Below are 24621 nucleotides of genomic sequence, written 5' to 3' on the forward strand. Positions count from 1 at the left end.
GCCTGTGTTTAGAGAACACAGCAAGAGGGTTCAAACGCCTAGAATCAAGTTACCAAAACTGATGTCACAGTGTGACAGGATCCAACCATAGCGGGATGCCCTCAAGATAGAGGGGAATATGAGCTCTTAGGGCACAGTTTTATTTACAACTACTGTGAGCATTTGTCTCACTTTGGAAAACTGATTTGCATGTTTGGAGCAGGAGGGTAGATGGAGGCAGGAAATTGGATGTGGCAGTGGATGTTGGATTGAAGAGAGAAAAATTGCAAAAAAGTGAACCAACATTGGCATTTGAAAAAGAGGCAGTTGGGGCATTTGGTGGAGTGAGCCAACTCCCAAGCATCATGGTAGCAGCAGTGTGTTGGTCAGAACAATTCCCAACCCTGCCTCAGTGGAATAACTTTTCAGGATAGTCAAGAAATATTGATCCCTCTGTTACTAGTCTTTGGTGTCCAGATTTCCACTCTACCCTATTCTGGGGCTCACCATTCTAAATACTAAAACTTTGGCTGAAAAGGAACTAAAATACATTCTCCCAAAGCACACCTCAAAAACCAGACATTTCACTCATCTGCCTTTGATGGATTCTCATTCAGACTGTGGCGCCCACCTTTCAGTGGTTCTGGGCACATCCTATCCAGTGGACATTCAGGATACATTCAAGCTAAATGAATACAGAGGAGAGTAGACTAGAAGGTTAAAAGCCCACCATTCATATTTAATGGTCCATAGAGGAATGACTGAACTCATCTGAAACCCCCAGTCCTAACAGAGTAAGGGTCAGAAAATGACAGTCACGAGTAGAGGATGTGGCCATCTGCCTGTTGCTAGAGTTCTAGGTAGAGTGGGACCAGCTTTTATAACCAAGCCTCAACAGTAATGAGTGATATGACACTTTTCTACACCAAAGCAAAGAGGTAAAGCTAGCCTACGTACAGGGAGGGGAACTGGATGATATTTCTTGGTGAGAGGGACTCAATCTTATTTATTTTTTTTGTTATTTTTGGGTTTTTTTGTTGTTGTTTTTGTTTTCTGTTTTTTTTTTTTTAATTCTGGGACAAGGTCTCTCAGTGTAATCCTGGTTGTCCTAGGGCCTGCTTATAGGTCAGGATGGCCTTGAACTTAGAGATCCTTCTCTTTCTGCCTTCCAAGTGCTGGGATTAAAGATGTGTACTACCACACTCAGCTTAGAAACTCAACCTTATTTTTTACACAGTTTTAAACCACCACAGGTAGGTTAGAGGAAGTCAGTCTACAGTCTGGTCCACCTTCATAGTGCTGACCATGTTGTATGTCTGGAGGCCCCAGGCTAAGGCATGGGGTCACCTCTGGTGACCCTTCCTACCCTAAGGAGTCAGCTGGAGCGTCAGCTCCCCTTTCCAGGACATTTATCTTAATTTCTCTTCTGCTTTTTGAGAAAATACTCTGGCAAAAGTCACTTAAGGGAGAAAAGACTCCTGACCCACAGTTCAAGGTCTTGGTCTATCATGGTAGGAAAACAAGGTAGAGGAGCTCCAAGGAAGCTGGTCACAGGATCTACAATAAAAACCAGGCAATAAGTGCTACGCTGCTCCAGCACTCGCTGTCCCTCTCCCTCTGCCTCCCACAGAGTCCACTATCCTATCTGCAGAATGGGGCTACTTACCAAGGGTGAGTCTTCCATTTTAATTGACGCAATCGAGATAACCCCCCCTTAGGCCACAGCACTCTTAAAACATTGTGCTTTACTTTAAAAGGCAGGGAAAGCAGTGAAAGACCCCCCGAGTGGGGAGACCCTCACTCACGTCTCGGGATGGCGCAACCCCTCAAGAACTCACACAAGACCGTCCTTGTTGTAATCACATGAGGTTTATCGATAGCAACCAGTGCACTGGGGTCGAGACTTATATCCCACGCAGGGGCAGTGGAGTTCGACCCCGAGAAGCTGAGAGAAGAGGTATTTAAAGGGAGAAACCACAACCCGAGGGGGCAGGGATGGCGTCATAGAATAACAGTGAAAAATCACAAGGAAGAACTCTGTCCCCCAAGATTGTTTCCTAGGAGAAGCTGTCTCCTACTTCTCAGATTGTTTAACTTTATGGTCCACTAGTTCCTAGGAGAAGTTGTTTCCTGCTTCTCAAGATTGTTCTCTAAGATTTATGGTCAGCTAGTTTCTGGGAGAAAGCTGTTGAGCTGGCTAATGTAATTATCCATTCTATAGCCCTAGGAGAGGCTTCTTGGAACATACAATTCTGGGGCCTAACCTGTTTGGTTTTTTTTTCTGCTCTAAACTTTGTGTCTAGGGGGCAACTTTAAAACTTTTATTTTTCAGCAGAACCTATTCAGAAGTCTTTTATCCACAGCCATTGAAGCAATGCAATCATAACTAGGAGTCAATTAATGATGCATTTTATTATTTTTCAAAAGACATTCAAAGCAACATGAGTTTGTAGGGGAGGTGAATCTGTGTGGTAGGGGTGTGTGTGTGTGTGTGTGTGTGTGTGTGTGTGTGTGTGTGTGTGTGTGAAATGACTTTTTCTGCTAAGTCATACATGCTAAAAATATCCACCCAAAGGACTTTATAGATATGATTTAGCAGTTTCCTTAATAAATAATTCTATAAAACCGAGTGTGATGGCACACATCTTTAATCCCAGTACTCAGGAGGCAGAAGCAGGCAGAACTCTACGTTCAAGGTTATTCTGATCTACGTAGTGATTCTTTGTCTCAAAAGAAAGAAAAGAAAACATTCTATAAAATTGAGAACCCCAAATTAGGAAAGATAAAATTAATATAAGTAAGTATCTGCCAGGAAAGAAAATTTTAATCAATGCTTACAAGAAAATGCATACTGTACACATTATTGTTACGTAGTGTTATTCTTTTCATTAATTGGTATAAAAATTGACCCAGGTTTTGAAATTAACTTGGTGGGTTTTGGTTTTGTTTTGTTTTGTTCTGTTTTGGTTTTTAAAGACAGGGTCTTGTGTAACTCAGAACTTCTGATCCTGCTGCTTTCTGCCTCCCAACTGCTATAATTGCAGACATCCACCACCACATACTGTATTATGTTTATGCCACGCTGAGGATCAAACCCAGGGCTTCATGTATGCCAGGAAGCACTCTAGTGAAGTGGAAATTTCTGGTTTCTTTTGAAACTCTTCTGTCAAATGATGTTTTGCTGGGACAGACAGATGGAAGGATGTTTTACTAAAGCAGACCTGTGAGAGGATGCATGATGTTTAGCAAGAATATAAATATGACCCCACAGACAGTGGGAGAAGGTTCTGGCATTGGTTTGCCTTGCTCCACCTCACTGATCTTCCGCTGAGGATCCTCTGGCATTGATTCACCTTACATCACATTGTTGATTTTCACTTGTCCTGATCTCATAGAGAGTAATTTGCCCAAGAACTTCTGGTGATATTCTGGCCGCTGTGCTCCCTCTGAGGACTCAGGGTCGATTGGTGAAGTCTCACAGTTTCTTATGGATCAGACTGCCTTTGCTGATTCGTGAGTGGTGATTGCCAAGTGGGTTGGACTGTTGATTCATGTTGGTGTTTTGCTAGAGGGCTGGACTGCTAATGAAGTTTAGAATCGGCCTGTTCCAAACAGGTTTGCAACCCGTTTCCTGTTAACCTTTCTTTCCCACTACTACTACTGGTAGGCTAAAGGGAGGTTAAAGCATTTAAGAACCCTTATTAAAGTAGTTTTTGAAAAAAAAATCTAAGCCCACACTCTTGCAACCAAGTTATGCCCCCAGTCCTACTTGATACTTTTAATGTGGGAAGTAGACAAACAACAAAGATGACAACTTGAGGGACTGGAGAGGGGATTCTCTGGTTAGGAGAGCACTCACTACCCTCGCAGAGTTCTGGGTTCAGTTTCCAACACACACATTCCAGCTCTAACTTCATTTCCAGATGGTCTGGTGCCCCTTTTTGTCTCTTTTTAAAATGAAATTATGTGAAAAACAAAAATATGCTCTAGACTAAAATCCATCTCATCCTTGTTTAAAATAAGATATCTGAAATCACGGTTCTGAACTGTAGACATAAATCCTAAGTGGAAAGGCTTTACTTTCCCCAAGCCTTTGACTTTCTAAAATGATATACAATGTTTCATTAAAATAAATTTGGAGAAAAGACAGTTTTCACTCTAAATGTGTTAGTGTGTGCATGTGCATGTGTGTGCGTGTGTGTGTGTGTGTGTGTGTGTGTGTGTATTCATGTGACTGACAAAAGTTGACACTTGCTAGATGTTGTTCTTCATCTTATTTTTTTGAGGTAAAGGCTCATTGAACTAGAACTCACTGTTTAAGCTAGAATGTAGGCTGGCTGGCCAGTGCACTGCTGGGATATGCCCGTCCTGTCTCTTCCCTACTCTCTCTCTCCATAGCACCAAGGCAACATACACAGCATTGTGCCTGATTTTGATATGGATGCTGCAAATCCAAAGTTATCCTTCCTTCTTCTTGTACCACAAGCTTCTGATCCATAGAGACATCCTCTCTCACTTTTACCATATGCATTCCTGTCTGAACTTAAAAAATAAATAGGCATCATCAAGGTGTAGATTTGTAGTTTATATTTTGTGCTAAGCCTTTAGGACATAGGCTAAGGGAACATTTCTGATGGAAAGCACTCAGGAGACATGACTGTTATTGTTAACTACCAGTAACACATTAGATTTATGTAACTCTTTCCCATGGAGCATAGTTGAGTTATATAAAATTGGGCTCTTAGGAAAATATCCACGTCTGTATTGCAAGTGAAGGAAATTGCTCTTACCTGGAACACTCTACCCCAAGTTGAATTAAGAGGATGCTAGCTTCAAGATCAGTGGGGAAGAGCTGAGTTTTTCACTGACTTGCTCTGCATTACAGTAATTGACTTTGAGGATGCAGCCAGTCCTTATTATAACTGGATTCCAGCGTTACAAATCCACTTTCTTATTAACATACGATGTTTCTGCAGCCATTCTGAGCACATGGGGAGTAATTAAAAAGTGCAAATAGACTGACATATATATTCCAGCCAGGGTTAAATACAGTGGCCTCTGACTTCTGGGTCCATCTCTGTCAATAAGCTTCCCTTTCACAGCCTCTGTAGTGTCACAGCTTTTCATTTTAGTCATTTTTATGTTGAGAGATTTTATGGATCTCCAACCTGCAAATGGCAGGTTGCTGACTCCCAGCCTTTGTTACTACATGAGCCAATCTTGCATAATGAATCGCTCCATATATATATATATATATATATATATATATATATATATATATATATGTGTGTGTGTGTGTGTGTGTGTGCGCGCGCGTATGTGTGTATGTGTGTGTATGTATGTATGTATGTATGTATGTATACACATGTACATTTATTTTCCTACTAGTTCTGTATCTTCCAATTCATCTACATTCTGCTACCCCTTCTTGAGAGCCTGCAGGGATTTCATCAATGAGGGTCCTGTATCTGTGGCTTCTGCTTGAATTTAGCCTATCAGTCATATGATAGAGATCAAGGGATGAGTGAAAGTATAGCATGGTTTCCCAGTTCCTTCTCAAAGAGGCCACATGACACTCCCTGGCTCTTTCCTGATTTTTCCCTTTTCCTCATTGTTCTCGCTTCAGGATGCCAACACGGGTACTGTCACCTGCAAAAGACTTCCCTATCATCGCCACTCCCTCCTCCATGTCCCCTGCTTCCTTTGTATCCTCACCATTGTGTAGACATTATGTATAGATCAATCTTCTTGATTCTTCTTGATCAATCTTTCTTTCCTTTCTTTTATTTTCACGACGAGGTTTGCCTGTGTAGCCCTGGCTGTCCCAGAACTCACTCTGTGGACAAGGCTGACCTTGAGCTCAGAGATCTGCCTGCCCTCCTTCCCCAGTGTTGAGATGAAAGGCAAGTGCTACCAAGACCCAGCTTTCTTGAATTTTTATTGATCTCATGCTTCTGTTCACTGTACAGACCCTGACTGACATGTTCCCAACTCATTTCATAAGGCCAGTATGATCCTAAACTCCAGACTGAAAGAGGACAACATGGAAAAAGAGAAACACAGGGCAGCCTCATTAATGACTGTAACCGCAGAGAATGAACCAGGCACTGGAAAACATACCAAGAACAAAATCCAGATGGATTGCTGAAGTTCCATAAATGGAAATGCTGGAGTTTAAAATGTTTGGGAGAACATGGAGGAAAGTAGCATCATTAAAATGTTCAAAGTAGCTTTCTGACCTTGACTTCCTAAGTAAGACATCAAAAATGCAAACCAGAAGAGAGAAAATCAATACATTCACCCCATTAAGGTTAAGACTTTCTCTCCTCCAATGTACCAGAAATAAAATGGGAAGGCAAACCACAACCCAGAAAAAGATATTTGCAACACATATACCCAAATCAAAGTGAAGAATTACGAAGGGTAAGAAAATCTTCCAAACCAATGGTCACAAACAGCCAAATAGAGAGTGGGGCAGAGGCTTCGAATTTTCAGACTTAGTGCACTTTGACACATGTATTGTTTTCTTTAACTTGGTTGTTTTTCTGGTGGTGAGCTTGTCGGCTGCTCATAGAAAAGCAGGAAGGCAGAAAGCAGAAGCAGGCTCCAAGGGCTGTTTGCTTTTCATTTAATTTCAGAGTATGACCTGATGGGAACTATTGTCCATTCTACGACACATGCCTGTAAGCTGCACTCACCCTACTATTCAGATACAGAACTTTAGAGTTACTTTTCTACTTCTTTTTTCTTTTTTTAAAAAGTTTTGTTTTGTTTTGCATTTTGAGACAAGATCTCACCATGAAGCTAGGTTAGCCTTCAACTCCCAATCCTGCCTCAGCCTTCTGGATGCTGTGATTACAGACATGTGTCACCACACTCCGCAAGAAAGCTTTGGTTGATCATCATTTTAACTGTACATATTTAACACGTACAGTGTGATGACTCAATACATGTATATGACATTTAATGGTCAACTCATGGCAATTGATTTCAATCTCCTTATCACTGTGTTAAATTCCTCTCAGAGTTATTTATAAAATGTATAATAGGCTATTGTGACTACAGACACTCACTATGCTGCAGATTTACTGTTTTTAGCTCCTGGTGTTTTATTGCCTGCTACTCATTTTCTCACCTTCCCCTTATTACTTTTAAGTGGGGTGTGTGTGTGTGTGTGTATTGAATATGTCTGTACTTGTGTATGGGCTGTGCTTGCCTGTGCATGCATGTGTGCAAGTCAGAGGTCAGAGGTCAGCATATCTTCTATCATTCTTCATCTTAATTTTAGAGAAAAGGCTGTTCGCTAAATCTGTACATTGCTGTCTTACTCTTACTGATGTGGCTGAGTCCCTGGGGTCTGCCTGTCGTCTCCTTCATCCCATATGTGTGTGACATCATGCCCAGCTTTAGTTAGCTAATGGGAATCCAACTCAAGTTCTGATGCTTATACCTCAGCTATTTTTTTAAATTAAAAACCAACCAATGCATGAGGAAGCACACAGATATCTGCTCCTTCATGTTTGGCTTATTTCCCTTCTTAGGGTGTCCTCTAGTAGTTTTGATGCAGGTGGTAGGATATCATTTTATTAAATTTTTTTATTATTTTTAATTGTGCAGGTGTGTGTGGGGGGTATGTGCACAAGAATGCAGGCGGTCAAGGAGGCCTGAGGCATCAGATCCCCTGGAGCTAGAGGTACAGATGATTGTGACCTATCTGACGTAGGTTCTGGGAACTGACTTGGGTGTTTTGGAAGAGCAGCAAGTGCCCTTAACTTAAGCCAACTCTCCAAGCCTGAATATCATTTCTTTTTTTAATTTTAAGATAAGTCCTTATTGTGCTTCCTACACTGGCCTTGAACTCATGATTCCCCTACTCTTAGAGCCCATAGTACTAGGATTATAGGTGTGCCCTACTATGCTGGAAGAATATCATGCTTTTTAATTAGTAAATAATAGTCATATCTATTATATTACATTCTATGCCTCCCCCAACTCTGTGGGTGTTCATGTATGTTCTTGAATGTTCACATGGAGGTCAGAGGATAACTTCAAGTGTTGATCCTCAACTTTCACCTTGTTTCAATCAGGATTTCTTTTTTTTTTTTTTTCTAATGAACGAGCCAGGCTGGCTGGCCCACAAGTGCTGGGATCACAGATGCTTGTGCTACTGTCTGGTATTTACATGGGATTTGGGGATCAGAACTCGGGTCCTTAGGTTTGAGTGACAAGTGCTTCCCCTGCTGAACCATGTCTTTTTCCATGTACTAGGTTCTCCTTACACATAGTTTGAAGACACAATCACATATTCAGTGTTTGGCCTCTGACTGGAAGCACCATTTTGGAAGATTTTGGAAACTTCTAGTCAGACCTAGATAGAGGAAGTAGGTACCTGGAGGCATGCCTTTAAAGGTAACACCTAGTTCCCAGACTCTTCTTTCTGCTTCCTGTGTTCTGAAAGGTGAAGATGCTCGACCTCCACTGCCTCCCACTCACCGGCACAGGTAACTGTAGGCTTAGATTTTTCAAAACCTATTTTAATTATGGTTCTTTAATGCTTCAATCTCCCTTCCAATCTACTACCCACCAGAAGGAAAAAGAAAGGTGAAAAGGAAATGGGGGTTATGGACCTGTTTAGAAATAGTTCTTTGGTGGCAATTCGATCCTTGCTGTCAGCAGTCCAATGTGCACTGGCAAAACACCAAATACAAATCAACAGCAGTAGTTCAGTCCACTCGGCAAGCACTAAACATGATTCAGTAGCAGCCGATGGACCCAGAAGAAACTGCAAAGCTCCGCTGATTGGCAAGAGTTTGTGGAAGTGGCAAGAGGCAGCCTGAATACTACAAGGTCTTTGGTGAGTTTCTTTCTACAATGTCATGACGGGGTCAGGGAAGAAACAAGGTGAACCAATGCACGTGTGTTGTCAGCGAAGATCAGCATCAGGGAAGCCCAACAAAGAAAGACTAGCAAAGGGTGTCGAGGCAAACCAACATCAGAGCACCATCCGCTGTCTGTTGGGTTACACTTACACTCTTTCCAAACATCGTGTGTCCTCTCAAGCATCCACTGGAGCGAAACATCACATATCTTTTCATCAGGCAGCTTCCAGAAAAACACCTTGTGTCTGTTCTCAGCACATCCTCTCACACGTATGGTTCAGCAAAACATCCTCCTATAAGACAGTTTCCAGAAAAACATCACACGGCATAAAAACAAGTCTCCAACAAAACTAGAAATTCCCACTTCAGGTAACCATGGATCAAATTCTCTGAAGTTTGAACTGGAATAAATCTTTCCTCTTTATGTTATTTATGGATGGTGTCTTAGGCCCCTGCAATGAAGTCTAATTAGTACATCAGTTCATCTGCAGTTGAGCGCTTGTGCTGATTCTGTGTTTCTGAGCTCTAGCAGATAATGCTGTACCACACATGAGCATATCTCCCATATGCTGATTTAATTTCTTTTGGATCTACCCAGAGATGGGAGAGCGGGATAATAGGCTAGATCTACTTTTCTGAACCTTCCATACCATTCTCCACAGTCGCTTTACAGTCTGAGTTTGCTTTGCTTCACCTGTGCTCCACTTGTTTTTCGCTTGATTTACCTGTATTTTGGTGCCAGTTATCAAACCTTTCTCTGTTGCCCTATCCTCTGCCCCTTCCCGGCCCCTTGTGCCCTTACTCTACTTCTTATAGGAGTTCAGTGTTTGAATGAGATCATGCAGTCTTTGTGGCTTGTGCCAGGTCTATTTCACTTAACAGAATTTCATCTAGAGTTTTTATTTAATTATTTATTTATTTATTTAATATTTTGAGACAGGGTTTCTTCGTGTGGCTCTGGCTGTCCTAGATCTCTCTTTGCAGATCAGACTGATCTCTAATTTAGAGGTTTGCCTGCCTGTGCCCCCCAAGTTCTGAGATAAAAGACGTGTACCACTATACCTGACTGAAGATCTTATCTTTTATTTTTATTACTTTAAAAAATATATAGTTGGCCAGGGAACAACTTGTCGGAATATTTCTTTTGTTCCATCATGTGGGTCCCAGCGTTTGAACTCAGATCTTCAGCTTGGGAGCAGATGCCTTCTTCTGCTGAGACATTTCAGCAGACCTGATTTCTGAGTTTTACTGTAGGCTTTTCCTAGTTTCTTTTCCTCTTTTTCTTTCCTTTCCTTTCCCTCTCTTCCTTCCTCCCTTCCATCCCCCTTCCTCTTCCTCCCCCTCTTCCCCCTCCTCCCCCTCCTCCTCCCTCCTCCCCCTCTTCCCCCTCCTTCTCCCTCCTCTTCCTCTTCCTCTTCATCCTCCCCTTCCTCCTCCCCTTTCTCCTCTTCCTCCTCCTCCCCTCCTCTTCCTCTTCCCCCTCCTCCTCCCTCCTCTTCCTCTTCCTCCTCATCCTCCCCTTCCTCCTCCCCTTTCTCCTCTTCCTCCTCCTCCCCCTCCTCTTCCTCTTCCCCCTCCTCCTCCCTCCTCTTCCTCTTCCTCCTCATCCTCCCCTTCCTCCTCCCCTTTCTCCTCTTCCTCCTCCTCCCCCTCCTCTTCCTCTTCCTCCTCCTCCCCCTCCTCTTCCTCCTCCTCCCCCCTCCTCTTCCTCTTCCTCCTCCCCCTCCTCTTCCTCTTCCCCCTCCTCCTCCCTCCTCTTCCTCTTCCTCCTCATCCTCCCCTTCCTCCTCCCCTTTCTCTTCTTCCTCCCCCCCTTCCTCTTCCTCCTCCTCCCCCTCCTCTTCCTCTTCCTCCTCCTCCCCCTCCTCTTCTTCTTCTTCTTCCTCCTCCTCCTCCTCCTCCTCCTCCTTCTTCTTCTTCTTCTTCTTCTTCCTCTTCTTTGTATTAGGTAATGGACATTTGGCCTCACACATGCTTGGCAAGAAGTCTACCACTGAACTACATCCTCAGCCCTGCTTTCTGAATTTTAAATACCCCCAACACAGAGAAATGAAATTTGAGGTTGTATTAGTAAGGATTATCTAGATGATAGTGTCTAGAGTAGTAAAATTGAAAAAAATGATTCTTTCTTTCTATATAACAGGGACTTATTAGAATGACTTAGACTATGTTCCAGGGAATCCACAATGGTTGTCTATGAACAGAAAGTTCAAGGATCCAGAAGTTGCTCAGTGCACAAGGCTGGATGTGTCAATTGGTCTTCAGTGGATGTGGGAATCCAAAGAAGTAGGCTCTAATGACAGGGAAGGAGTGGACTTGCTGGTGAGCAAGCAGCAAAGAACAAAAGCTTCCTTCTTCCATGTCCTTGTTATATAAGCTTCCAGCAGAAGGTTCAGATTAAAAGTATGTCCTCCCTCCTCAAGACCTGGATTAGAAGTAGATCTTCCTATTTCAAATTAAGCAAAAATCTCTCACAGGTGTGCCCTACATTTTAGGATTTTAGTTAATTCCAGATATGGTCAAGTTGTCTACCAAGATTCGTCACCACAGAGGTAATGTCAATTATTCTGATTTGGTCAGTACAAATTATATACATGTATCAAAAGATCATTTGTATAATTATGTCAGTTGAACTTTCAAAAACAAAATGTAAAAAGAGGGAAAAGAATAAACCTCCATTTATTTAGATGGAGAAGCCTGTTTAGAGGATGATAAATTATTTTTAATATGGAAAACACATGAAGAAAATGAAAGACTTAAGTTTGGGTGAGGAGTCCAGGCTCCACCAGCTGCTCCATTGTAATGTCCTTATCGAGCTCTTCCCTCCCGTGGGGCAGCACTGTGTAACTGCGAGACCGATCTTTCTTGGCCTCGTGATTTCTCAGGTTTCTTAGTCTAGAGGAGAAAATGTACAGGATCTTTGAGGCAATGCCAACTTGAGCCATCTGGAGCACCACCTTGTCTCTCTGTCATTTTGTGTGCCGGCTGCAGGCCTGCTCCTCAGGACCACAGGGCATTTCCAAGTCGAGGTCAGCCATTTCCATCTGTGGTAGCTCCAGAGGCTAGGGTCCAGGGCTGCTTTGGGGACTGCTGCTGGCAGCATGGTGTGGTGCTGCCTGGCAGTCGAGCATGGCATACCTGAGTAGGTAGCAGACTGCTGATTGTTCCTTTCAGGACCATTTTGGAAGGGTGCCTGGCAACCTGGTGGGTCTTAAATAGATTTACTTCCTGTCTGTGTTATATCCAGGTCAGAATCCTGCCCAGAGCAGGACTATTCAGGGTACAGAAATAACCTTTTTAAAAAAGTCTAGAAAAGAAACAATATGATACCAGCCTTGTTTGTAAGGAGTCATTGTCTTTATTCACCCTGTGGGAAAAGAAGATTCAGACATCAGATATAGGTATAGGTTTTTAAAAAGAGGGGCACATTGCGATTCTTCTCACAGCCCTGACACCGTGTCTATTAGTTAAAAACAGATGCACCTTGCTATCCATGAGGATTGCTTCCAGGGGCTCCTGCAGATACCAAAATCTGTGGATGTTCCAGCCTTGGTATAAACAGCATAGTGTTTGTAGAAGCATTCTCCTCTATCCATGTTACCATCCCTGCATCTCTTAAAATAGCTATTAAAATAAAATACAAATCTATATCTAAATATTCTTTAGTCTCTATTTTTTCAGGGACAAGTTTAGTCCAGACCTAATTGTTCTTCAGGAATTTTCTGTTCATGATTGGCTGAATCCAGACATGCTGTACTCACAGGTAACACTCTACTGTTCTTCTAGGGTTAAGTTCTCAGGAAACAGCTTAGAGTCCTGGAACAGTTCCACTTTTATCACTCTTCTGAAAGATTCTTATTCTTCTTCCTCTCCTCCTCCTCCTCCTCCTCCTCCCCACCCCTCCTCCTCCTCCTTCTGAAATAACCAACACAACCGATGATGTCAATATGAACCCTGATCCCTTAAACTACACCTGCTGGGTATCTGTGCAATTCATACTTTAATTTTCCCGAGCATCTTCAATAGTTTGGATGTGAAATGTAACCCAGCAAAAGCGTGTATGCTAAAGGCTTTGTTGCCAGCTGGTGGGATTTAAAGGCTACAAACTCAGCAGATTAGCCTGTGGGCAGACTAATGATTAGAAGGCATTGTCTGGAAGTGATGGAAACTAGGAGGAGTCGTCTAATTAGAGGAAGTAGGTTGGGGGAGGGCCGCCCCCTAGAGGAGTATATTTTGTCCTGGCACCGATCTGCTGCTTTCTGTCTGTGTTCTGGCTACTGTGAAATCATAGTAATGAAAAGCTGGCATAGCATATCATGAGATATTTATTTTAATGATTATATACTAGAGTTTCAGGTAAAAAAAAAGTTAAGCTAAGAAGGTGAATCAAGGGGCTTGAGACCCCATATGTACAACAACGCCAAGCAACCAGAGCTTCCAGGGACTAAGCCACTACCTAAAGACTATACATGGACTGACCCTGGACTCTGACCTCATAGGTAGCAATGAATATCCTAGTAAGAGCACCAGTGGAAGGGGAAGCCCTGGGTCCTGCTAAGACTGAACCCCCAGTGAACTAGACTGTTGGGGGGAGGGCGGCAATGGGGGGAGGGTTGGGAGGGGAACACCCATAAGGAAGGGGAGGGGGGAGGGGGATGTTTGCCTGGAAACCAAAGAATTATTATTAAGTATTAAATAAATTAAAAAAAAAAGAGTATGTGCACAAGTTAAAAAAAAAAAAAGAAGGTGAATCAACTGGCCAAGCAGCAATGAAATGACTAATTTTTTTCTTCTTGTATGTTCTTTTCAGGGGTTTTCCTGCACACTCCAGATTCCCCCGGCTGACACCAGGAATAACAAGCTTGAATATCAAGGAAAGGCTGCCTGGTCAGGATATGGTCTATTCTGCTGCCTAGCGTGAAACATGTCCAGCATCGTTGGCAGCATCCTTGGCATCTGCTAGTGGTCTCATTCTGGAGCAAGAGCATTCCATGCCAGGTTTCCAGTGAGAGCTGGAATACCATGGGCAACGCCTTTGGACCAGACTCATGGGTGGTCTAGTGCAAGCCCAAGAAGTCTCAGGCAAGACCTAAACCTGAGTAATCTATCTACAGGAGTGGGGTACAGTGAGGGAAGAATAGCAACCACAAGGACAGAATAGAGAAGGGATGACTAAAAGTTACAGCCAGGAAACACCCTCGTCTGCAGACTGCTCAACCCACACAGCCGAGCATACTGCGTGTGGTGGTGATAAAGCATGTTATTTTTCTGTCTATTTTCTGCTTGTTTTCTTCTGGGAGCTGGACTGACAAATCCCAAGCCTAGATGCCAATAGGAAAAATCAGGAAGTAGTGCAGCTCATGCAGGTACCTCCAAGGACCCAAACATCACTCAGTCTTAGGCAGATCTCAGATGATCCCATCTACTAACCAGGCGTGACTGATCTAATTAACCAGGTTATCAAATTTAGTTTATCAAATAGCAGGTCAGATTAGCTGAGCATGAGGAAATGATTCGAGAGAGAGAGAGAGAGAGAGAGAGAGAGAGAGAGAGAGAGAGAAGATGGCTTGGGTACAGGAAGGTAAGAAGGGCTATGGCTCAAAGCTCATTGTTTCAGTCTTTTCTTTGTGGCTTTGGCCAAGGGCTGTCTATTTTTCCTCAGTGTTATTGGCACAGGTCATGACCAGGAGCATAGTGGTGACAGAAAAGTCATTGGACTGATTGCCTATTTCATAGGAAGTACTCTGGGTAGTGTCTCATGCTTTTTGTCTATCTACCTTGCCATTTACCTACAGATTCATTCTCAGATCTATCCATCTATCCATTTACCCATCATTCATCCATTTATTTATACACCCCCATCCACACATCCAAACCACATTATGAAATGTGGTTGTCAAATAATCCCATGTATTTACAGTGAACAATTTGAAATTTTAATACTTGTGCCCACTTGCAGAATCATCCATCACTTGTCTTAGGGACAAGATGAAGCAAGGCCTCTATAATTGCCTCCTCATGTGGACCCAGCTAAAGCCCAGGTTTCTCTTTGCTATGGACCAAGAAGACTCCTCTAAGTTCTCCTTAGTCTATGAAATTCTCAATTTCCCACCTTCCCTATAGCCTATAAAATTATGAAACATTTTAGTTTCATTTTCATGACATGAGAAGAACCTTATTTTTCCCTTTCCTTTGTATGTGGCTGATCTTCTTCTTTTTTTCTCCCCATCTTCATTAACTTGGGTATTTCTTATTTACATTTCGATTGTTATTCCCTTTCCCGGTTTCCAGGCCAACATCCCCCAATCCCTCTCTTTCCCCTTCTATATGGGAGTTCCTCTCCCCATCCTCCTCCCATTACCGCCCTCCCCCAAGAATCACGTTCACTGGGGGTTCAGTCTTGGCAGGACCAAGGGCTTCCCCTTCCACTGGTGCTCTTACTAGGCTATTCATTGCTACCTATGAGGTTGGATCCCAGGGTCAGTCCATGTATAGTCTTTGGGTAGTGGCTTAGTCCCTGGAAGCTCTGGTTGGTTGGCATTGTTGTTCATATGGGGTCTCAAGCCCCTTCAAGCTCTTTCAGTCCTTTCTAAGATTCCTTCAACGGGGGTCCTGTTCTCAGTTTAGTGGTTTGCTGCTGGCATTCGCCTCTGTATTTGCTGTATTCTGGCTGTGTCTCTCAGGAGAGATCTACATCTGCTTCCTGTCAGCCTGCACTTCTTTGCTTCATCCATCTTATCTAGTTTGGTGGCTGTATATGTATGGGCCACAAGTGGGGCAGGCTCTGACTGAGTGTTCCTTCTGCCTCAGTTCTAAACTTTGCCTCCCTATCCCCTCCCAAGGGTATTCATGTTCCCCTTTTAAAGAAGGAGTGAAGCATTCACATTTTGATCATCCTTCCTGAGTTTCATGTGTTCTGTGCATCTAGGGCAATTCAAGCATTTGGGCTAATAGCCACTTATCAATGAGAGCATACCATGTGTGTTTTTCTGTGATTGGGTTACCTCACTCAGGATGATATTTTCCAGTTTCAACCATTTGCCTATGAATTTCATAAAGGCACTCTTTTTGATAGCTGAGTAATATTCCATTGTGTAGATGTACCACATTTTCTGTATCCATTCCTCTGTTGAAGGGCATCTGGGTTCTTTCCAGCTTCTGGCTATTATAAATAAGGCTGCAATGAACATAGTGGAGCATGTGTCTTTGTTATATGTTGGGGCATCTTTTGGGTATATGTGGCCGATCTTCTTAAACAATCTCCCCAGCTGCTTAGATCAGTTCATGATTTTCTTTTTATTCCCGAATGGAACCAGCCATCATACTCCTCCCATTTCAGGGCTATAATCAGGAATCCAGTTTTCCAATTCTGTGAAGATAAGCAAGTCCACTCTTTGCCTTTGTTCCAAGAACATCATCAGGCCTCTTACTTCCTCCTTTTTATCCTCATCCTTCATGGGATTGTATTTCTGGCTCCTTATTTTTCCTTTAATTCAAGGGCAGGTTCCTGATACTCACTATATTTCTCATATTTTTGAATGTGATGATTGTGACTAGGGCCTCTAATTTATCTTTATTCCACAAAGAGCTTGGACTAGGGTCAGGGGCTCATCAGACAATGAATCCACTTAATTCTTGGACATTAAAACACTGCTCATTTATTCTATATTCCATTGATGCAAATAGGCCAGTTATTTCTCTTTTATTCATTCCATGGCTTAAATAAATATCTATTTTCTCCTCCATATCATGGATCTTTCTGGTATTGTTCAGAAAAACTGGGTCAGGAAACAAGATGCCTACACTGACATGACGCAGGAAGCAGGTTTTTTAATTAATTAATTAATTAATTAATTAATGTATTTATTTGTTATTCCCCTCCTGGTCTACTCCTGTGAGGGTTCCACACCCCATACCTCCTTCCCTGCATCCCCCCGTCGCACTCGACCCCCCATCTCCACCCACTCTACCACACTCTAAACTCCCTGGGGCCTAAGTCTCTTGAGGGTTAGTTGCATCTTCTCTGACTGAACTCAGTCTGGGAGTCCTCTGCTGTCTATGTGTTGGAGGCCTCATCTCAGCTGGTGTATGCTGCCTGGTTGGTGATCCAGTGTCTGAGAGATCTCAGGACTGCAGGCTAATTGAGACTGCTGGTCCTCCTACAGGGTCGCCCTCCTCCTTAGCTTCCTCCAGCTTTTCCCTAATTCAACCAGAGGGGTTAGCAGCTTCTGTTTGTTGGTTGGGTGCACATATCTGCGTCTGACTCTTTCAGCTACTTGTTGGGTCTTTTGGAGAACAGTCATGGTAGGTCCCTTTTTGTGACTGCCCCATAGCTTTAGTAATAGTGTCAGGTTTGGGGGCCTTCCCTTCATCTGGAATCCACTTTGGGCCTGTCGCTGGACCTTCTTTTCCTCATGATCCTCTCCATTTCCATTCCTGCATTTCTTTCAGACAGGAAGAATTATGGGTCACAGCTTTGGCTGTGGGAAAGCAACCCTAACCGTCACCCTGACTTTCTGCTGGAGGTGGATTCAATAAGTTCTCTCTCATCACTGTAGGGCCATTCATCTAGGGTCCACCCTTTGAGTCCTGAGAGTCTCTCACCTCCCAGGTCTCTGGTACATTCTAGAGTGTCTTCCCAACCTCCTTCCTCCTGTGTTTGCCTGTTTCCATTCTTTCTCCTGGCCCTCTGGGCTTCAGTCCTTTCCCCCAACCTAATTCCAGATCATGTTCCTCTCTCCCCAAACCCTATTCCTTTTCCCTCCCCTGTCCCTCCATCCCTCTCCCCTTGTGGTTGCTTTCTTCTCCCTCCCAAGTGGGACTGAGGTGTCCTCACTTGGGCCCTTCAGCTTGTTGACCTTTTTGAGTTCTGTGGACTGTATCTTGGGTATTCTGTACTTTTTATTTTTTTGGCTAATATTCACGTATTAGTGAGAACATGCTGTGCATGTTCTTTTAGTTCTGGGTTACCTCATTCAGGATGACATTTTCAAGTTCCACCCATTTGCTTGCAAAATTCAGGATGTCCTTGTTTTTAATAACTGAGTAGTATTCCATTGTGTAAATGAACCACATTTTCTGTATCCATCCTTCTTTCTGTCATGGGACATCTGGTTGTTTCCATCTTCTGGCTACCACAAATGAGGCCTTATTTATGCAGTTTTATTGTGTAGTTTTTACATACTCACAGGCTCAGTAGAGGAGTGGTTAAAAAGCTGAGTCCCAGGGCTGGAGAGATGGTTCATTTGTTAAGAGTACTTGTCACTTTTGCAGAGAAGTCCTGTATTCTCTGGTTCACAACCGTCTGTAACTCTAGTTCATGGGACTCTGAAATCCTCTTCTGATTTTGTCAGACATCAAACACACAAATGGAACACACATGTACATTCAGGCAAAACACTCATTTATGTAAACTAAAAAATTAAAATATATAATAGAAAGAAAGAACTGAGCCCCAAGTTCAGTTACACAGAATGTTTTATACCCTTCCTGTCCTTCTGCTGTCACATAGCAATCCAATTTTGTTGGTTATATTTAGCTTAATTAATAGAGTTTGTTGAATTGCCAATAAGTAGAATTCTTTCCCCATCCAAGTAGCAGAGTTTACTTAGCAAGTCATTTGTAATACAGAGGTGAAAGGTAGGGATTAGGGTCTAGATGAGACATCTCCTTTTGTAGTGACTTTGGCTGATCCAACTTAGAGTGTTCTAACGCTCCCATGTCTGGAGCTCGACAGATTCTAGTACTCTATGGAGCACAATCTGGATGCCATGGTGTGTCCAAACAGTACTATAAACTGTCACAATGGGGGGACACAATGGAACTTGGACTAGGTCTAGGGGCTCATCAGACAATGGATCCATCATGTGAATCAGACTCAGGGAAGAATCTCAGACGATTTTGAGAAATCTCCAGTGCTGGACACAAGATCCATCCCGTTTCATATACAGAGATTTAGATGTGGGGCGCACAGCTTTAATCCCAGCACAGCTTTAATCTCCAGATTACAGCTGGATAATAAGATTATGTGTGTTGTCTGCCATATCACTCTGTATCTCAATGACTAGTTTTCATTTTTAACATTTTAATTTGGAAATAATGAGACTTATGAAAAGGCTGAAAAAAATCTCAAACAAACAGAAAGCCCATAGAACCTCTACTAGGCCTTTAACCTCCTGAAACATGGACATAATCCCAGTACAAATGTAAAACTAAAAAGTTAGCATTTGACAATACAATCACTAGACTTCATCTGGATTGTGGTGTATGGGCATGTGTGTGTGTGTGCATGTGCGTGTGTGTGTGTGCGCACTTGTGTAGAGGTTGTACTGGAATGTTTTATGGCATTACTGTATTATTTTTGAGACTAGGTTTCTTAATGAAGCTAGACTTAGCATTTTGGCTGCACTGACAGGTGAGGCCCTGGGACCCACCCACATTTGCTTTCCATCACCACGGCTACTAGGCTTCACTGCTAAATCTGACTTTTATGTGGGTGCTGAGGATCTAAGCTCAGATCCTTATGCTGGCACTGGGCCATCTCTCTAGTCCAAGATTTTGTTGATTCTTTTACTACTATTCTTTTTCTGGTGCAAAAAACTAGGGTACTGTAATGAGTTTCTACATATAGGTCGCACCCCTGCAGCGTTAATTTCTGAGTAAGACTCTTGGCTGATTTCACATGGGGAGCTTGGGGTTACCTCACAAAGCTCTGCTGGGTCACAACAGGATTACAAGGGATAGCCTGGGAACCTGCCAGCACAGTGGGAAAGACCAGAGAGAAATCTGTGACTGGTGGGAGGCAGGTGAGTAAGGGGACCTCACTGAGGAAACATGGGGATGCTGGTGGCTTGGTAAGGTAGTTTAGAATGTACTACTCCAGGTTCCACATAGTCCTTTGTCTCAGTTCAAATATGACTTATTCTATAAACTTTCAACTGCTCCCATACATAGTGCCCTCTGTCCACTACAGCATTTTTTATTGTGTAGCTCTGAAATCTCTTCTTGGGATCATACTATATGCGCAGTCAAGGATAGGGACTCTCTCATGACTTGGCATGTGTGCAGAGACAACCCCTTAACCTGCACTGCTAAAGAACACTGTTGTGGCCCTTGGGAAGCTTTCCACGGAGAGTGTCCTTAGCACCTTGGAAGAATGACCTCAGTGTCTTAATCTCTGCTTTAGCATACGTGAAGCTCTCTCCCAGGAAGCCAATGCCGGAAGACTGCTGTGGAAGACTGAGAGAACTGTTGCTGCACTCCCAAACTGGCAACACTATACATAAGTGCCTTCTGTAGCCATGGAGATGAAGGTTAGAGGCTTGAGGATTCCCTTGCTGCTACTGCTGGTGACTGTGGTTGTCATGGCCAAGGTGAATCACATCCAGAGGTGGGGGGGCTTCAAGGAGAAGGCCACGAGCCAGAAAAACATCAACTCGACACTCCATTTCTTCATCCAGTCTTACAACAACGCAAGCAATGACTCCTACTTGTTTCAAGTTCAGAAGCTAATTCACAGTCAGATGCAGGTTTGTGCTTTCTTTCCCAGACATCGACACAAGCCCCATCCTGCTCCTTGAGACATGTGGGGATTTTCTATAACCAAGTACCGGCAACTCCCTAGGTAGCTTCACATGCAATGGGTGCACGTGATATCTCTGAGTTAAGCAGCTCACTTGGTCACCACAGCCATGTGTCATAGGCTGGCCTTAGGCTGGAGGCTAACCCTTACACCCTTCTTCTTGACCAAAAGTTGACCTGTTGCCATTCTCCATTGTTCTATGGGAGAAATTGCATTTCGTTTTGCATACCAGAGGGCAGCATGGGGATGTCTTTGCTTTCTTTTTAATGATATTATCTGGAAAAACCATAAACACTCTCTGTAGATTTCTTATTTCCAACAGCATCCCCCCCCCACACCCTCACTGTCTAGGACTGTAAATTAGGATTTGAGACATTTAGAACAACAAGTCTTTGGTTAGAGCAGTAGGGACAGGGAATGGGCAAGCAGCTTCAGTCAGATCAGTTCTACTCCGTTTGAGGCACAGTCCCTGTAGTTAGCCTTGGCTGGCCCGTATCTATCCATCCTCAGGCTCCTGGCTTGTGAGTGCTAGGATTACACTTCTGTGTCATTGCACCTTCTTTTTCGTTTTACACACAGCATTCTTGTGACTTACCATATTAGCTGAAAGGCGGTAGAGGAAAGCAGTTGCTTGAAAACTATTGATCCAATGTTTCCTTAAGGTCAGATAGTAAACTATGGAAACAATATTGCATCTCAGCTAGACAGTTTGGAGAAGAAATCGTTCACTATGAGAAAAGGCTACTAGTCAGAGACAATGGGAGGCAGATGGAACAGGAGTTAACAGCAAGGGGGGAATGCATGGGGCAGGGTGGGCAAAGTTTGATAACCAGGACAATGGATTCCTTAATCCTGACACAGTCCAGGGGCTTCCTTGGTATTTTGTGCTATGATCACAAGATGGCACTGTCCTCATTTGTCTTCACTTTGATCGGTTTCCTTAAGCTCTAATTGAGATACCGAGATAACCTGTGAAATCAACCTTCTACCATTAACAGTTAACTAGTCAAGAAAAGTTTTTAAATGTTATGTGCAAACTTGAAGTTATTCAAAGTGATAAGCGAACAATATGGGCCTGTCACTTGGAAAGAGAGGATCATGGACACAGGTTTCCCGATATCTCAATATCTAGATGTGACTTCGAAAGTCTCAATACTGCCAAGGGGGAGTAGTAGACATGTATGGTAAGCTATGGGCCTGGTTTCACCTTTCAGTTGTCCCCAGTCGTGGGAATCTTGGTTAGACGTTATCTAGACTCTTTCGTATTGCTTCTTCAGAGGCAAAATGAGTCAGAACAGTAACAATTTAGCACAATGCTGCCACCTAGTGGCATGTGTTAAAATGTACTGATTTGTGTTCTAAGTGAGTCATCGAGACTGATAGGAAGTTTAAAGACATGCATGTTTTAGGTTTCTCCTACATAAACCTGCCGATGGCCAGGCAGTGTGACAGTGGTTGGCACAGTTCTACAACGTCCCGGTGCACAAGTAGAATAGCCCCTTGATGACAGCAGAGGAGCACCCGCACTCTAGGGATTTCCAGGCTAGTACTGAGATTGTGTTCACAGTGCAGCCATGAGCAATTGCCCTGGGATCTGGCCTTAGATTTTTTTCTATGGGAATCTTTCAACCAGGATCAAGGTGCATTTTCTGCCTGCATTTTCCCTAGGCAGACTTACTGTCTCATTAGGTTGAACCACTGACATTTGGGCACAAGAATCAGCAGGCTCCCAAGAGTTTCTCTCCACTATACGTAGATCCCTCTAATGTATACCTTCTTCTGAGGTGCCAGACCTGGGTCAATAGCCACCATATTTCCTTAGCGTTTTATTCCATGTGTAGGGCTTCTTCTCTACACAGGCCTTCCCAGCCCCTCCACCACCACCACCTCGCTGCCTTCTTAGTCTTCACAGCCTTAGGTTTGAACATGAGTAAAAGAAGACAGATGCACCCTGGGAGCTGGCCCTGGCTGGTATTCTCTCTGCCTTACCTAGTCAGCACATCATCATCTCACACTGTCCACTGCCCCAGGAGAAAACAGATTCAGGGAACAGGGGGTATCATATCAAGTGGAAAACTCCTGGGAGAGAAAGCAAGGTCTTCAGCACAAGCTGTTCTTCTGTCCTTGGCTCTCCAGGTGTCATAGCTGCTCCACACACTTTGGCAGAAACATTTAATCACTTAAGAATCCTTAGGATACCCTTGTGTGGCTTTTCCTGGTGTGTGTGTGGGGGCCTGAGCAGCAAACATCTACTTACTACAGATAGGGAACCAACAACAGACCAAAGCAATGATTAAGAACGTCTAGCTTAGTTTACTAATGAGTAAACTCTTAAGGGGAACATGGGTGACTCAATGACAGCTGTATCACTGAAAAGCCTACTCTAGTAAGTGTGATGACTCGGGACGATGATGGTATGTCAGAAGTTCCCACAGGTGGTACAGGTGGCTCGCCAAGCCCCAAACTCTCCTTAATCCCCTTGGGTAGGAAGCCTTCTGATCTTACTTCATTTGGTTCCTGAATCTTAGAAGCTAACCTCCACTCTCCAGAGGAAATGCTTCGATCGGGAGGAAGTATCTACATAGTAACTTGGGTTTTTTTTTTTTTTTGGTGTTAGTGCTTCTGTTTTGCCCACAGACTCCACAAACAGCTTGAATGCTTACGTGGACCTTGCAAACGGAGGCTGCTAGGTTATTTTCTCAAGGTTTCAGAGCTAATACATGGGGAGCGAATGGCTAGAATCAGTTTGACTCCTAAACTATAATTTTTTAAAGACTTCTATTTTTTATGTGTATCAGTGTTCTTCTGCCTTCAAGGGTTTGTATAGAAGCGTACCACATCCACACAGTGCTTGCAGAGGCCCGTAGAGAGTACTGGATCCCCAGGAACTGGAGTTACAGATGGTTGTGGACTGCCACGTGGGTTCTGGGAACCAACCCTTACTTAGTCCTCTGCAAGAGCAACAAGTGCTTTTAACTGCTGAGCCATCTCTCTAATTCATATTTAGATGTGTTCCTAAATTGTCTACTTTCTGATTGACTGGAAAGGAGAGTAAGGAAGGAGTGAATAACTGCACAGACTTGGTAGAAATAGGGCAATACGAGAACCATGGAGGTCTGTGGTTACGAGTCAACCCAGCTTGTCTTAGCATGAGAATAGGGGGGGTGTGTGTGTGCAAAATAGAGGCCACTATGTGGCTACCACAGTAAAGTTGAGGGCACAGGGTTGTGGCTGATCAGAGCTCTCAGTTGCCATTGAGACTCACTCAGGCAGGGAGGAAGGAGTTGAGTTTTGGTGCAAGATTTCTGGGAATAGGAGTCATGACTTTTTTCCTTGTGGAGAAGGTCAGCCACTAGACACTCAAAGTGGAAACTAGAAATGCGATTAATTGCTTCTCTGCAGTTGACCACAGGAGTGGAGTATTTGGTTACTGTGAAGATTGGCAGGACCAAATGTAAGAAAAACGAGACGAAGAAAGCCTCCTGTCACCTGCAAAGCAACAAGCTGAAAAAGGTGTGTGGTGGGAGTTCTCTCAGAGTGCCTGAAGGCCAAGGATAGCGAGCGAATATTCCCAAGCTGTGAGAGTCAGGGCCAGCAGATGCCCAGCCCTAGGGCTAGCTCACACTTCTTGGTGCACAGAGTCCCAGGGTGCAAGTGTTATTCACTTCTCCTTGGGGCTCTTGTTATGGTCTTGCTCTCATTCTCTAGGTCACTGAGGACTGTCTTATCACCTGTGTCTTCTCAGTTCTGCTGTCCCTCAGTGTCCCACCTTGTCCCGTTCTATGTTGCCTGGTCCTTCTCCAGCCAGATGGCTATTCCGGGGTGTGGGTACAGGAGTGGGAGGAGAGGAGGAAACTCCGTACCCCGTCCTGGAACTGAGGGTTCCAGAGTCAGCTGCCTTGGGTCTCAGAGGGACAGTTCCTTTCTCAGTGCCCCAGGGCCTGAGGAGCAGGAGATTTTTTCCCCTCACTTTGAAGACTCTTTTCCCCAAAGCTGATTATCTCATTTTTTTCTTATTCCACAGAGCCTGATTTGCACATCACTGATATACACTGTACCCTGGATGAACTACTACCAGCTCTGGAACAACTCCTGTCAGGAGAGCTGAGTGCCTGTGTAAAGAGCTCTGCTGACACCCAGATGCCTGTGTTGTGTACTGGTTTTTGTAAAGTTATAAGAGGA

The 24621-nt window shown here is 43.6% G+C and overlaps 1 protein-coding gene across 2 annotated transcripts; it reads left to right on the forward strand.

Annotated features, from left to right (window-relative positions):
• The first annotated feature begins 19538 nt into the window (after positions 1–19538).
• On the forward strand, positions 19539–24621 carry Cstl1 (cystatin-like 1). Of its 2 annotated transcripts, none has more exons than XM_063283358.1 (4): positions 19539–19663; positions 20044–20170; positions 23842–23952; positions 24464–24578. In XM_063283358.1, the coding sequence occupies exons 2-4, from the start codon at positions 20159–20161 to the stop codon at positions 24545–24547; spliced, it is 207 nt and encodes a 68-aa protein (XP_063139428.1). In that variant the 5' UTR covers positions 19539–19663; positions 20044–20158; the 3' UTR covers positions 24548–24578. The 2 variants fall into 2 exon arrangements, with proteins under 2 accessions (XP_063139428.1, NP_001099992.1); NM_001106522.1 differs by having other exon boundaries at positions 19624–19663; positions 20044–20386; positions 24464–24621.

Source organism: Rattus norvegicus, chromosome 3 (assembly GCF_036323735.1).
Source record: "Rattus norvegicus strain BN/NHsdMcwi chromosome 3, GRCr8, whole genome shotgun sequence".
Lineage (NCBI taxonomy): Eukaryota > Metazoa > Chordata > Mammalia > Rodentia > Muridae > Rattus > Rattus norvegicus.

What these genes read in the sequence shown, in the direction of transcription:
- Cstl1 (NM_001106522.1), top strand. Translation starts at nt 20,159, where the DNA reads ATGGAGATGAAGGTTAGAGGCTTGAGGATTCCCTTGCTGCTACTGCTG. An exon ending in TAATTCACAGTCAGATGCAG is followed by an intron (nt 20,387 to 23,841) that starts GTTTGTGCTTTC and finishes GCTTCTCTGCAG; the next exon opens with TTGACCACAGGAGTGGAGTA. An exon ending in AAAGCAACAAGCTGAAAAAG is followed by an intron (nt 23,953 to 24,463) that starts GTGTGTGGTGGG and finishes CTTATTCCACAG; the next exon opens with AGCCTGATTTGCACATCACT.